Source organism: Tachysurus fulvidraco, chromosome 19 (genome assembly GCF_022655615.1).
Source record: "Tachysurus fulvidraco isolate hzauxx_2018 chromosome 19, HZAU_PFXX_2.0, whole genome shotgun sequence".
Lineage (NCBI taxonomy): Eukaryota > Metazoa > Chordata > Actinopteri > Siluriformes > Bagridae > Tachysurus > Tachysurus fulvidraco.
In genome coordinates, this window is record NC_062536.1 from 12723937 (window position 1) to 12738278 (window position 14342).

Here is a 14342-nt window from a genome sequence, read left to right on the forward strand (position 1 = left end):
ATCTTTGTAAAAAATACAACTTTTGTATTATGTTTTTTTTATGTTCTGTAAAGCTGCTTTTTAGACACCGTACATTGTTAAAGGCGCTACACAAATAAATGTGAATTGAACTGAATAGTTTGTTTCCTATGAAATGCAGGTGCCAAACATTATGTAGCTTAGCATTCTCTTCAGGCAGAAAATGTTCATTTTTTTCAAAAACAGGCTTCACAAAGTTAGTATCACAGACAGTTTAGGCTTTAGAACCGAATGTATACATATACGTTAAGAAGAAATGTTTCATGTTGCCGTGATTTAATGATAAGTAGACAGAGAATTCATAGTAAAACATTTTACACCATGATGTGAATGAATGAATGAATGAATGAATGATGCCATAGTGTGCTACAACGCCGGAACAGACCATTGACATCCCGGTACAGATGCATGCATACATGTTTACACCTTTAGCAGTCATTTGGCTCTGCTTGGTCAGGGGTCTGTAAAGAAAACGATCGCCAAATAGTAGCAAAATTCGGTGATTGTGAGGAAGGAAGCGCGAGATGTCTCCGGTTATTTAGTAGTAATGATAGTAGTGGCGACCGGCTCGCGCACCCCTCCTCTTCCTCCTCCCCGTCCTCCTCCTCCTCCTCCTTGTGAGCTCGCGCCACACCGAGGCTGAGCGAGACGCACGCGGCGTTGAATTACAGCGCTCGCTGAAAAAGGAAGAGCCTGCAGTCTCGGTGAGGAGGGACATGCACGCGCGCGGAGCTCGTGTCGAGACCGAAACGCGCGTGAGATTATGTGTTTGAGGCGGCTGTGAAGGCGAAGCACGCTGCAGCAAACATGCCGGGTTGGAAGAAGAACATCCCCGCTTGTCTTCAGGCCGATCAAGAAGGAGGTAGGAAACCGTTTACACTCCTCATCATGCTGCTCTGACCCTGAACACACACACGCGCGCGCGCGGTGTGATCTGACCGATTCGAGGCTCGGGGGTGTGTGTATATGTGTAGTGTGAGTGTGTGTATTCTGGAGTGAAAGTTGTCCTTGCTTTATTACACTTAATGTTTCTTCTAAAGTAGCGGCTGAATTTGGGAGTCGTGTGCAGGCGCTAATTGTGCTAACTTTGAAGCAGTTTAGTGTTAAAGTGAGCAGTGTTTTTAACCCGAAACAACACGCACTTGTTCGCTTAGTGTGCTTCCATTCTACAGTTAGAGAGCATATCATGCATGGCCTCCATTCCGAGTATCACACATGGAAGTGCTACAGCACATGAAGAGTCGCTACTAACACCCCGCTTTGTGTTGTGCACAATCGCTACAGACGTGCAGCTGAACCCAGACCAGCACGAGCTTCATAACACAGAATACAGTCGCTATAGACGTGCAGCTGAACCCAGACCAGCACGAGCTTCATAACACAGAATACAGTCGCTATAGACGTGCAGCTGAACCCAGACCAGCACGAGCTTCATAACACACAATACAGTCGCTATAGACGTGCAGCTGAACCCAGACCAGCACGAGCTTCATAACACACAATACAGTCGCTATAGACGTGCAGCTGAACCCAGACCAGCACGAGCTTCATAACACACAATACAGTCGCTATAGACGTGCAGCTGAACCCAGACCAGCACGAGCTTCATAACACACAATACAGTCGCTATAGACGTGCAGCTGAACCCAGACCAGCACGAGCTTCATAACACAATACAGTCGCTATAGACGTGCAGCTGAACCCAGACCAGCACGAGCTTCATAACACACAATACAGTCGCTATAGACGTGCAGCTGAACCCAGACCAGCACGAGCTTCATAACACACACGATACAGTCATGCGATTGTGCCATTTGTCTTTTACTTTATTTTGCAGTCACCAGTTTTTCAGATCACATCTGATCCTGGCTGAACACATCACAAAACCTTTATTAATCACATCTGATCCTGACTGAACACATCCCTGCCCTTACGAATCACATCTGATCCTGACTGAACACATCCTTTCGCTTACGAATCACATCCGATCCTGACTGAACACATCCTTGCCCTTACTGAACATATCCTGACCCTTACTAATCACATCTGATCCTGACTGAACACATCCTGACACTTACTAATCACATCCGATCCTGACCGAACACATCCCGACACTTATGAATCACATCTGATCCTGACTGAACACATCCTTGCCCTTACTAATCACATCCGATCCTGACTGAACACATCCTGACACTTACTGATCACATCTGATCCTGACTGAACACATCCTTTCCCTTACGAATCACATCCGATCCTGACCGAACACATTCTTGCCCTTCTAATCACATCCAATCCTGACTGAACACATTCTTGCCCTTCTAATCACATCCGATCCTGACTGAACACATCCTGACACTTACTAATCACATTTGATCCTGACTGAACACATCCTTGCCCTTACGAATCACATCCGATCCTGACTAAACACATCCTGACACTTACTAATCACATTTGATCCTGACTGAACACATCCTGACACTGACTAATCACATCCGATCCTGACTGAACACATCCTGGCACTTACTAATCACATCCGATCCTGACTAAACACATCCTGGCACTTACTAATCACATCCGATCCTGACTGAACACATCCTGACACTGACTAATCACATCCGATCCTGACTGAACACATCCTGACACTTACTAATCACATTTGATCCTGACTGAACACATCCTTGCCCTTACGAATCACATCCGATCCTGAATAAACACATCCTGACACTTACTAATCACATTTGATCCTGACTGAACACATCCTGACACTGACTAATCACATCCGATCCTGACTTACTTAAGTAAGTGCCAGTATGTGTTTAGTCAGGATCAGATGTGATTAGTAAGGGTCAGGATGTGTTCAGTCAGGATCGGATGTGATTAGTACTAATCACATCCGATCCTGACTGAACACATCCTGACCCTTACTAATCACATCTGATCCTGACTAAACACATCCTGGCACTTAATAATCACATTTGATCCTGACTGAACACATCACCAAACCTTTACTAATCACATCCGATCCTGACTGAACACATCCTTGCCCATACTAATCACATCCGATCCTGACTGAACACATCCTTGCCCATACTAATCACATCCGATCCTGACTGAACACATCCTTGCCCATACTAATCACATCCGATCCTGACTGAACACATCCTAACCCATACTAAGCACATCTGATCCTGACTGACGTTGATTCTGATTTAGTCTTTACTAACATACCCAATCCAGATCCGGGATCTGGTCCTGATTAAACGCACCGGAACCATTATTGATCCTGACTACACACACACTTCTTTCTTATATGCTATACTTATAAGTCTGCTTGCTTATCTTGATCAATCATTGTTAAAATGGAATAAAACATTTTTTTAGGTTTGCTGACTGCTCTACACTTTACTGAAATATGACCTGAAAAAAATTATGGAAATTTTTGTGATCTGTTTATCGAGTTTGCCGCTACTGTCAGTTGATCCTGTATTTTCTTCATTCCTGTGAGAAGGTAGCGGTTATCTCTTACTTGATAATGAATGATCTGAATTTACTGTTGGCTCCTAAAATATAAGCGAACAAAGGCTTATTTTCTCACTCACTATTCCTCAGCGATGTATAATACCAAATGTATGAAAAATGGAAACAGCTGGTGTTGGAGAGATCAGAGTTCCACAATGCAGTGCTGCTGCAGGACACAGCGGTGTTGAATTATGGCAGAGTCTCGACTGGACTCGGCTAGTTTATCTACAAGATAACGGTAACGATTGCGTTGATGATGGTGGTAGAATTTCATTGCCAAAGGAAAACTCTGCCGATCACATTAATTACAAGGATTTAACACACACATCACTCACGGTGGATTTTTTTCCCTTTAATAGTGCAACTGCTAAAGCTGAGAGCCTAATAATTAATGCTAACACAGCACAACTATGCATTCTAGGTGATTACAGGTTAAAGGAGCTGTTTGCACTGCAAGCTACAGTAAGCAGCAATGTGTCAATGACACCAACAGGTTAAAGTGTTGAAGTACTTCAAATATTTTCAGCTTATGCATTAGTACATTTTAGCCAGAAAGCTTCTCCTTGAGCTTCTCGCGCTTATTATCTTGCTCGTCGATCCATCAGTCTAACAGGTTACCAATAACTTTTCCACTTTAAACACCATTGTCTAACATATATGTTTTCCCCGTGATATGCTCAGGTCTCAAACTGATTAAAACCTTACAGCTATCTGAGGTTCGTAGTACATCACGTGAAATGTGCTTTGAACGCTCGCTATGCCGCAGATGAGGATGTGTTAATACGTTCTGTAAGTCACGGACTAAAGAATGTGAGGTATGGCAAGAAGTATGCGTGCTTTCCTCATAGCCAGGAACCTTTTCAGCTGTTTGAGGAGATGTAGTGACAGCAGACTGCGCTCTGTATTGTGCCATATCATTATGTTTAGTAATAGCTGCTTGAGCTTGGAAGATCAAACTCATTAGAAGTTCACTGATAAAGCTATACCGGCTGAATTTTTCTAACGCCATATAATCTCATTATTGTCTTTGTCAGGAATGAGGTGTCGGAACAGCTTTCGTCGTTATCTTGATGCTAATACCATCTATCTTAACGATACGAGCTCAAGCAGACACATCATTAGCCTCTGCTGTTTTTTAAACGCTCATCAGATGGAGAGGTGTGCAAAATTATTTTATATATATATATATTTTGAGCTATCAAACAAAAAGCGTATCAAACATTTAAGCCACAGGATTGTTGTTAATAAAAATGAGTCTGATTAGGTCCAATTGGGATAATTAAGCTGGCATTTATATTTTTGATTATATTCGTCCCTGATATCATTGTCGGGTTTGTATGATGTAAAGCCAGATTGTTGGGCTGTATATCTGTATATTTATATTATATTTTCATATCAGTATTATGTTTTTATTATATACATTGTTCTATTATTGTTCTATCATTTTGTGTATGGAGACTAGCAAAAAGTGCGAATTTCTTTGTATGGATTTTATTATGCACAGGACAATAAATCTCTTCTTGAACATCTTTAGTCTTTCACTGCATCTGTGATTTATTTTGTAATGAAATTCTGAGCTGAATAATTTTTTATTTTTATTTTAATTAGAGGTCCTTTCATTGTCATGTTTGTCTATTTCCACTTTGGTTAACCATCTCTTATATTACCCACAATGCCACTCGACTACCTGTTTATATTGGCGCTAGAAAGATTCAGCTCTTGCTTCAACGATGCTGCAGCGCTTTAGTCTTTGTCACCTCTTCATCTTCATCATCGCACTACGCTCTAATGCTTTAATAGATCAACTTCCACTGATGTATTAACTTCAATGCTCACACCATAGATGACACTATCATCATATTCCCGGCATCTCATAGATTGCTGACTAATCAAGGCCAGTCTCTGTCTTATCTAATCCAAACATATTTTTTGTAGTAAAAACAGAATCTGGTCATTAACTCTTTCTTTCATTCATTCATTCATTTTGTACCGCTTATCTGAACTATCTTGAGCGTCATCGGGCATCAAGGCAGGATACACCCTGGACGGAGTGCCAACCCATTGCAGGGCACACACACACTCTCGTCATTAACACTTGAGATGGCTAAATAGTTTCTCATGGGAATAACAAAAATATAGAACCAACAACCAAATTCGCACCAGAATTGCTAAACACCACAAATATTTCACTTTAAACATATTTAATATGTTTCCAGATGGAGTTTTTTTTTTTTCCATATATTCGGAGAACTGACCTGATACATGTTAAAGGGTTCAATACGCATTTGGACTTTTGCCAGTTCTGGGATTTGGGTAACCTTTAACTCACTGGCACAGAAGCTTAAACTCTGAGCCAAATTAAATTCCTCAAACTGGTCAGAGTTGAAAAATAAATCACTGGCATCCCAAACACACCCCCTCGGCTAGTCCTCAACAAGCAGCTTGCTAACAAGGGCAATAAAACTGCATCAGCTTGTTACAGCACTACTTTAACCAAAAATATAGTGCAATTAAAAAAACAAAACACCAAACTAAGTTTTAATGAATAAGCGTCTCGCTTTCACACTGTCAGAAAACAAGGGAAAAAACTTTTGGAATTGACTAATTTCTTTGCTCTTTCTTACTCATAGCTAACCAAACACGTGTTTTTTAGCCACGTCCCTTGTTTCATTTTAACTGTATAATGAATTGTGTGGGAGGAGGTTGTACTTCCTTATGTACAGAGCTCGGGGCTGGACATGATGTACAGCATTCAGCAAAAGTCTTAAGCACATGCAAAGAAATACCAAGGAGTAAAGATTTAATCTTTCTGCTTAGAAGAGAGTAATAAACTAAACGACGTCAATATTTGGTGTGACATGTTTTAATAGTAGTCTCCGGTACAGTTTTATAAGGAAAGAGCACACACGTTTTGCCGAGCATCGTGGAGAATCTGCTACGTTTAGTCTGGAGACTTTGACTGTTGCACTTGCCTTTTTTTTTATTGCACGTAAAAACCCAGCAGCCTTCAAAAAGTTTTTTTTTCCTTTCTTTCTTATTCTTCTCCTCTGCCTTTCTGAAAAATGGTATCTTACTTTGTTCATACCTTTTTTACTGTTATCAATCCATTTTGATTTGAAAAGTATATAATATATAAAATATAATAAAATATGAGTCAGTAATGCAGAAATACACACACACACACACACATTTTATATATATATATATATATCCAGATGCGGTTAGAGTCACATACTGCTACGCATACTGAAATAAAAATTTAACTTAATTAATGATTCAGTTTTCAACATCTGTCCATCTATTTTCTGCACTGCTTATCTCACACACCCGCTTACACTCTGTGGTAGATTTAGAGATGCCAAGCTGCCTATAACACTTGTCCTGGGATTAGTGGAGGAAACCAGAGTACCTGGAAGAAACCCCCTAAGCACATGGAGAAAATGCGCGCGCGCACACACACACACACAGAGGACAGGAACAGGAATCAAACCCCCGATCTCTGATTTGAGAGACTAACCACTAAGCCACTGTGCCCAACCTGCCTTCATTTTCTGTAACAAACAGCGTCGAAAATTCCATTTCCTCTGAAAACAGAAGGCGACCCAGTGACCTGCCAGTGTAGCATAAAGTCACAGTATATTATTATTCCAGTTTCTCTGTTCACACTGTAGTATTAAAATCCTTCATTAAGTTATCCTACACAATGCTGCAAGAGGAAAATAATCAACAAAAAAAGGTCATGTGACGCTCTGTTTACCCTGAAAGTGATTTTTATTCATCTTCTACCTCAGCACTTTGCTAATAATGACAATTTTCTATTTGTTTTCTGAATAAAAGTTTGTAGTTTTTAAATGTTACTAGTGACATTTAATGTTGGTTCCTGTGTGGTATATTTTCTGGGCTTATCTAAGCCCATGTATGGCCTCAGCTGCAATTGTATATGTGTAACAAATGAGAAAGCAACAGTGACTGGATTCAAATCATAACTAAACTGTTCATCGGTTAACAGAAATCATAATGAAATAAAACAAAATACTCTAAAGTTAACACCAAACCAAGAAAAACAAGTTTCAATCAAATCTTTATTTTACAAAAAATGACTCACTCATGTTGATTGAGCTAAAAATGAGCTTTTTACCAGACACAGGTGATGGAGAAAATCCAGAAGGATGGGAACCAAAGACACTTAACATTCTGTGTACCAGAGGTTCGACCAAAAGCGCAGCTGAAGTTATAACTGAAGCCGTTAATGAACTTTCATCAGTAACAGTGCACCATCCATGCTGACGTCTTTTCTTTAGTTTCTCTATCATGCTAGATTGGGCTAGTCAGGTCAATGTGGTGACTGGAGTCAGATCCATTCTTTTAGTGAATCAGCGTTTCATCTAGGTTTTTTTATACCACACCTGTTATCATATACCTTATGGATGGATTGTATTTTTTTCTCCCTCTTGACACATTTAGGCAAAAACAAACAAAGAAGCAAACGAAAAAACGCAGCAACAATCCTTTGATTGTCAGGGATCAGAGATGCTTCTGGTACTGACTGGTACAGAATGCTGACACGTGAGATTATACCATAAATAAACTTCTCCAACACTGTTCCATATTATTATATTTCATGTGTGTGTATGTATATATGTATATATATATTTATATATATATATACACACACACACACAAATATAAACACAAATGCACAGAAATATATATATATATATATTTCTGTGCGTATGTGTGTATATGTATGTATATGTTAGTATAACCATATCATATATATTGTTACTCTAGAAAGAGTATTTTATTAGAATGCGCATATTAAAATTAACCTGTTATTTTGAACCAATCAGATTTGAGGATTCAACACCGTGATATAAACGTGAGTTGTTTTAACAGGAGCAGTGGAAAGTCTTCTATAATATAAATAGCTTTATTCATGAATAATTTAGTCAACACAGCCCTTTGGAGCTCGGCTTTGCATTTTTAAAGCTTTGGCGTGGGAAAGATCGTTTGGTTCATAGGTGCATTGGGCCGGACATAGGGACTAGCTTAATGTAACGTGTGCGTGCGAGTGTGTTTGTTTAATTTAATTTAATTTTATATTAGTTTTACTTCTCACCATGACACAACAGCGTGTGTACTCTAATGACATTGTGCTTTCGCAAAACACGACTCCATATGCAGTGTATAGTCCTGCGTGATGTTAGTACCAGCATGCCAGCCTGACTGATCTACTGCATTGCAGCCTGCCAGTGTGGCATGTAATTGGGTTTAAAGAGGGCCGGGGTGGGGCTGAGCAGATCTCTTGAACACACTGAGAATGTTTGCTGAATTTAAACTTCCTTCTTTACTCTAGCTTTCAATGTTGACCCGTGTGCGAGCGAGCTGCGTGACAGAAATGATCGCTTTTTGTATTCATGATCACGCGCCTTTGAATAAGCAAGAGGTTTAAATTAAACTGTCTGACTCTCTTTATGTGCAAATCAATGCTGTTTATAATCGACTCTTTAACTCGCTAGGAATAGGTAGCTCATTTCTCACGTCCTGTAATCAACTTATCAGATTCACACAGAAGAATTTCCCCCGCTGAAAGGTAGCAGGTCGCATCATCGCGACGGTCAAATTTCCTCATTCAATCAGTTACCTTATGGTCCCTAATTTCACTGGATTATTAAATTATGTTGCACCCGGTGAGTTTTTGCTTGTGAAGGAGGTGCGTTACAGCTTTGTATAGTCTCTACAAGATTTCACTAACATAGAAAATAAATTTTCCATAGGTTTGGCTCAAGGTGAGATGAGCACGTCATCACAGCTTTGTCTTATCTGGAAGGAGTACCAGAAAGAGATGAAGAAGAATCCTATGCTTGCAGTTTCACCAATTCATGTAGTTTACTGCTGAATAAGCACTTTAAGCCCTTCAACGCTATTATAGACCGTTACTGACAAGTAATATCCATGAGAAAAATCACGACGACAGCGGAAGGAAGACGGCGCTTGTCGTGTGTCAGGAAACCTGACTTACAAGGAAAATAAGTTCTGATATGCTCTCTAGCGAACGATTTATTTATTTATTTATTGGCCACAGCATTTGTACATGCACGTAAACTGTTGCTTCATGTATAACCCAGACTCCTTTACTTCACACCAGATCATCCGGTCAGATTCCTATAACAATATTATCCCATTAGACATAGTAAGTAAGTGCAAGGAATTGTTTCTTCTAACTTACAAATATGTATTTTACCGATAATAACTTATTATTTGCTATAATATTACCTAGTCGAATATTAACTAGTCGAATATTATAAATCTGATTTAAAAACATGCAAGTTATTTGATGGCTCTGTGGTAGTATAGTGGTCAAGGTGTTGGGCTAACAATCAGAAGGTTGTGAGTTCGATTCCTACGTCCATCAAGTTGCCACTGCTGGGCCCCTGAGCAAGGCCCTTAACCCTCAGTTGCTCAGTTGTATAAAAATGAGATAAAATGTAAGTCGCTCTGGATAAGGGCGTCTGCTAAATGCTGTAAATGTAAATGAGGTCAGGACACACACTAAATAATCCCGAGATCTCGCCAATAACCTCCAGCACTTCAGCCAATGTATGTAGTGCAGCAGGATATGGGGATTTTCAAATGATGCATTTACAGGAGCAGCATCTTTCTGTCTTTTTCTTTCTTTCTGTCTTTTTCTTTCTTTCTTTCTCTCTCTCTCACTCACTCTCACTCTCTCTCTCTCTCTCACTCTCTCTCTCACTCTCTCACTCACTCTCTCACTCACTCTCTCACTCACTCACTCTCACTCTCTCTCACTCTTTCACTCACTCTCACTCTCACTCTCTCTCACTCTCTCACTCTCTCTCTCTCTCTCTCACTCTCTCACTCACTCTCACTCTCACTCACTCTCACTCTCTCACTCTCTCTAGATAGATATTGGACCTATTATGAATACACAAATCAGCTCATTGCCCAGATATGAAATCTGCTTTCCCCAGAGGGAACCTTACCTTCTCACATGGGCTCTCAGTATATCAGAATGCAGCTATTAAATCAGATCAGAATGAAATCAGATATTTACAGAATGCGACATAATTTACTGACAAACCTTAAATATCAGTAGACGTGCATTCGAAAGCCGTTCGAAAGAGAAAAAAAAACAGGTTTCAAGTGTTTTAAGTATGATTGCTTCTTTAGTGCACAGTTGTTAGCAATTCAGACAGATTTGCTCCGGCTCTGGGGTTGACACGTCCGTAAGGTTAGTCTGAATACAGCTGATTAAACGAACAATAGATTTTGAGTAGCACAGAGAGAATTACAGTATGCACGCTGTATTTTATTATTATTTTTTTGGTCCCTTTATTGACACATCTCTTCTCCTGGCAGAGATTCAACAAAACTCATGTGAAGCTTCATTTTCATATTTCCTTATAGGACAAATTCCGGTTAAATTAAACAGTGGTGATGAAGGACAGGATTTAAAATGGTGACCCATTTCATCATCGTCGCAACAAACGATGCTTTATTTTTCTTAATTTTTCGAGAATAATCAATTGGAGAAACAAGTTTTTCTCCTGAAATGTACGATTTAAAATGCCATTACAAGGGCAGTGTCATTTCGTTGCCAGCTTAGGTGGACATTTTTTATTTCTTTTGAAAAGGTTGCTTACTCGGGTCTCTGCAATGTCAGCACCTAAACTTTAAGTCTTTCCAGTTTCCTCTTTCAGCATTAACTTGACATGAATTATTGGTTTTAAGAAGAAGAAAATAAACCCTCAAGAACTTGCTTTTGTTTTTGTCTGCTCAGGATTTCTGATTGTCTTAGATGTCGTGCGTGTTTGCAGCAAGCACATACACGTCTCAATCCACAAGGAAACTCCAGTAAATTCTAAGCTCATGTTGCTGGGGGCAATCAGCCTGGCACGGTTTCAGCTCATGAGCTTTTATACATCATGGGAAAACTAGACGTCACCGTGGAACCGGATCGTTGTGGGGTGGTGTTTTTTGTTGTTGTAATTGTTTAGTCTGTAAGGAAAGTAATTGCTTTAGGCCATGTATTTGCTGGTGGATATTGTGTTGATATTGCTAGACTCTGTTTCCTCGGAGAGGAATAATCATCAACGTCGCTCTCTCTTCATCTCCCTGCTGTGTCTGGGTAGAACATCTTCTGAGCCTCTGAAAGCACAAATAACCTTAAAGCAGCACACGGGAACAAGACCGCTTTGCTCGTGTCCAAACGCGAATCCGGGAAACGTCTGATGACCTTTTACTCCGTCGTGCAACATTCTCACATACCGCCACAGGAGGTCATTCATTGTCAACGAGCTGGCGACTTCCTGCGACAGTGACCGTTAGCGACTAGATGTCGACGTGTCCAGCGACTTTATCCAAATATTGAGCGACTACCGATGCGAGTGAAGACTGTATAGAGCACGTTTCTCCATCATCTCGTATGATGCCTAATCTCCCTCCAGATTGTTTCATTTTAGAGGCAAGAAAACTGATTTGTTGTCAAGTGATAATCGTTATTACTACAGCATCCAGTAGTAGGACCTTGATTTGTAGTGACTTAAAGCGATAAAATCTCTGCGTGTGAGAACGTGGCTTTGGGCCTGTGGTACGATTCCTGACTTAAAGATTGTTGGTCTGAGCTGCGACTTTGGTGCCTGTGTGTCTGTGTGTGTGTGTGTGTGTGTGTGTGTGTGTGTGTGTGTGCCACAGAACATCATTCAGTAAGAAGATTTAACGTCTTTATATGCTAGTTAAAGAAAACCGAGCCTCAAGTTCAAGACCATCTACAGACACAAGATACATTATCCATCCATCCATAAGGCTTAAATATTAAAAATGTCCTTCATGCCATTTAGGTGTTGAATGTTTCTGACACATGAACGCTAAAATAGCCGTGATTATTGTGAACTAAGCTGACACAATGGACCCGTATTAAACAGCCTCTCATCCGCTGCTCTAAATGCACTGGCTGAAATCTCTTCACACGTAAATAAAGAATGAAGACAAAATGTCAGCGCTTTTCAGGGCCATATATATATATACACACAGTGCCCTCAAGATTTATTGGCACTTTTTGTTATAATAGACCCATTACTCCTTATTTAATAAACAATCCACACAATAATTTCATTTGCAGCTTAAAAAAGCTTAAAAAGAAAGCATTTGTTAAATATATATACAGTATATATAAAAAAAATGCAGCTTTGACATTCAGTAAATCAAAACACATTAAAAACGGACTCCTGATGTCAGCAAGGATAATTCAGAGCAGTTTATCTTTTGATAAACTTCCTACAAAACGTCCTACTATCGTAAAAGCATCACAATTAAACAGAAAAAATAAATCATCTTTATAATATCAGAACAAAAGAAATAGATAACTACATATAATTTGCTCAGATGAATATTAACGTGCAGCCTAAGCGCATTAGACAGGTCTTAATTTTGTTGTTTAGCATCCGATCCAGCAGTGGGCGCCCTCAGTGAATTAAGCTAATGATACGAAAATGGAAGAAGACAGCAAGCAGAGGAGCTGCCTTGTGCGGATAATTACGACCCCAAATCATCTACAAAGCAGCGTGTGAAAATATTCTGGGTTTTACCCCGATGGCAAAGTTACCATCAAAGATAAGCAGAAAGTCGTCCAGAGGCACAGAAGAGCAGAACGGCGGCTTCATAAAATACTGAAAGGAGTTTGTGTTACTGTAGCCCTTTTTGAGGGAGTGTTTTTGAACATATTCAATTGAATTGAGTAAAATTCGTTTGAACTTGATTTAAAAAAAAAAAAAAAAAGCGACAGCCCTAATATATATATATATATATTAGGGCTGTGTATATATATATATATATATTAAGGCACCCAGCAGTAGCAGTTTGGTGGACCTGGGATTTGAACTCACAACCTTCCGATCAATCGTCCAACACCTTAACCACTAAGCGACCACATCCCCAGATATCATATTAATATTTAAAAAACAACAACAAATTTTCATTGGTAGCTTTATACACAAAACCTCATTCCACCTAAATAACACAATATATATAATACTACAATATATCTCATAACTCCAAGTATCCTGATTGAATTTTTTTTTCTCACGTTGCCATCACATTTGAGTACAAGATCAAGTCTATCTCCTCAACTAAAATGAAACCCCCTATAAACTATTGGCACCTTCCACGTCAGACCTCGCCATAATGACGTGAAGATTAGCCTTCCTAATTGGCACATGCTATTGATCCATTATTCATAATTTACGACACATTTAGAGATCAGTCCCACAGCACATAATGCTAACAGAAAGAAAGGTATTTTTTGAAATCTCCAACCCCAGTTAAGAGACCGCAGCTGGATTAGTATTTGGAGAACAGATCTCACTGTCATGTTTAAGCTTTTTGGCTCGGGTCATTAATTATAGCCGGTAACTGCAGTGGAGTACATCAGTGAGGACATCTAGCAATCATGAGGCAAAACCCTGTGGTGGATTTATAGCTGTGTGCCTACATAAACCGAGCTAGGCAAAGCTAAAATATCTGCAGGATGAATGCGGTCTGATTGAGATAAACGCTTGTCTGTCATGCACCGTACTCGGCTACAGAATCACAACGTAGTTCCTGTGAATATTGTCGCTGATTTCGAAAGCAACAATGCATCGCAATTTTTGAATTTTTTTTTCTTTTAATCCGTATTGTTTGCTCATATACAGATTTCTAGTTACCGTGATTCAGTCAGTAAAGATAAGATAAGGTTTTTTCACTGCATTGACTGTGAGTGAGCTAAAGGACACGGCGAATGA

At 39.7% G+C, this 14342-nt stretch overlaps 1 protein-coding gene across 1 annotated transcript in view; it reads left to right on the top strand.

Moving 5' to 3' along the window:
* Window positions 1–407: 407 nt before the first annotated feature.
* The window catches only part of grip1 (glutamate receptor interacting protein 1), a 261039-nt gene continuing 247104 nt past the window's right edge, over window positions 408–14342 (top strand). The window contains exon 1 of the mRNA XM_047803916.1: window positions 408–880. Coding sequence (XP_047659872.1) covers window positions 826–880 — 55 coding nt within the window. The 5' untranslated portion in view covers window positions 408–825. The remainder of the gene's footprint in view (window positions 881–14342) is intronic.